Genomic DNA, 1,553 nt, shown 5'->3' on the forward strand with positions numbered 1-1,553 from the left:
TCCCCAAATCCTTCATCTCAAATCCTTCCTCCCAAATCCCCAAATCCCAAATCCCTGAACCCTTCATCCCAAATCCCCAAATCCCAAATCCCCAAATCCTTCCTCCCAAATCCCCAAATCCCAAATCCCCGAATCCTTCATCCCAAACCCCCAAATCCTTCCTCCCAAACCCTTCATCCCAAATCCCCAAATCCCCAAACCCTTCATCCCAAATCCCCAAATCCCCAAACCCTTCATCCCAAATCCCCAAACCCTTCATCCCAAATCCCCAAACCCCGAATCCCCAAACCCATCATCCCAAATCCCAACCCCGCAAGGATCAGTCAGAGCAGCTCCCGCTCTTTTATTTTTTGGGAATTTCGCGGGAAAAGCGCGGCGTTCGCCAGCCTGGACTTTTGGGATGCTCCGATTCCTCGGGAATTCCCGTTTCCGGGGGAAAAATCGGGAATTTCCCCTCCCTCGACGCGGGATTTCCGGAAGGAATGAGTTTTTTGGGATTTTCTGGGAATCTCGGGGATGAGGGAAAAGGGGAAGTGGGGAGGGGCAGCGCTTCCTGAAGTCAATCTTTAAACCGAAAATTGCCTCGATTAATTAATTAATTAATTAGCGACGTTAACGAACGAGGCAACGCGTTTATTACGACTCTCTGGGCGTTCTCATGGCTTCAGGAAGCGGAAACCGAAGCTTCCGCCTCCAATCCCGATTTCTCCGCCCGCAGAACTCCCAAAACTTCCCCGGAGAGCCGATACTCCTTCCCTTCCCACCAAAAATGCGTCGGCGGCTTCTCGGGCCCGTCGGCGAAGCGAAACGCCGAGCTCAACTCTTCGGCCAACGCCGAGCGCACCAAGCCGACCCCGCCGGCGTTTTCCGGCGCCGGGTGATAGAGGCGCCCGTTCTCCGGCAGCACGGCCAAGGCTCCCGGGCGGAACGGCACCGTCAGCTCGGCGCCGCCCCCGCAGTAGGACAGCAGGGAGCGGCCGCCGGCGCCGGGCAGGATTTGGGTGAAAACCACGGCCAGGTCGGAGCAGCGCAGGAAATTGCGCTCGCGGCCGCAGCGCGACACGAAGGGGAATTGCGCCTGGTAGCGCCCGCTGCGGTTCCGCTCCAGGCGCCGGAAGAAGAAGGAAAGGAACGCGACGTCTGCGGGGAGAGTTCCGGATCAGCGCCGCGCAGCCCGGCTTTTCGGGGGCTCTTTTTGGGGGTTTTGGCGCTTTTTTGGGGTTTCTGGTGGTTTTTGGGATGTTTTTATGGCGTTTTTGGTTTTTTTTGGGTTTTCCAGTGCTATTTTGGGGTATTTTTGGGGTTTTGGTGCTTTTTTTTGGGTTTTCTGGTGGTTTTTGGGACTTCTTGATGGCATTTTTGAGGTTTTCTCAGGGTGTTCCAGTGCTATTTTGGGGTATTTTTGAGGTTTTTGGTGCTTCTTTTTGGGTTTTCTGGTGGTTTTTGGGACGATTTTATGGTGTTTTTTGGAGTTTTCCAGTGCTATTTTGGGATTTTTGGGGGTTTTCCAATGGATTTTTGGGTTTTCTGGTGGTTTTGGGGACGTTTTTATG

At 54.0% G+C, this 1,553-nt stretch overlaps 1 protein-coding gene across 1 annotated transcript; it reads right to left on the reverse strand.

Annotated features, from left to right (window-relative positions):
• Positions 1 to 500: 500 nt before the first annotated feature.
• Positions 501 to 1,159, reverse strand: LOC137466108 (UPF0598 protein C8orf82 homolog; the record flags this gene model as incomplete). Its single annotated transcript, XM_068178005.1, has 1 exon — positions 501 to 1,159. A coding segment is annotated over one exon (495 nt), but the record flags the coding sequence as incomplete, so codon positions are not given.
• Positions 1,160 to 1,553: the final 394 nt, after the last annotated feature.

Source organism: Anomalospiza imberbis, unplaced genomic scaffold (genome assembly GCF_031753505.1).
Source record: "Anomalospiza imberbis isolate Cuckoo-Finch-1a 21T00152 unplaced genomic scaffold, ASM3175350v1 scaffold_141, whole genome shotgun sequence".
Classification (NCBI taxonomy): domain Eukaryota; kingdom Metazoa; phylum Chordata; class Aves; order Passeriformes; family Viduidae; genus Anomalospiza; species Anomalospiza imberbis.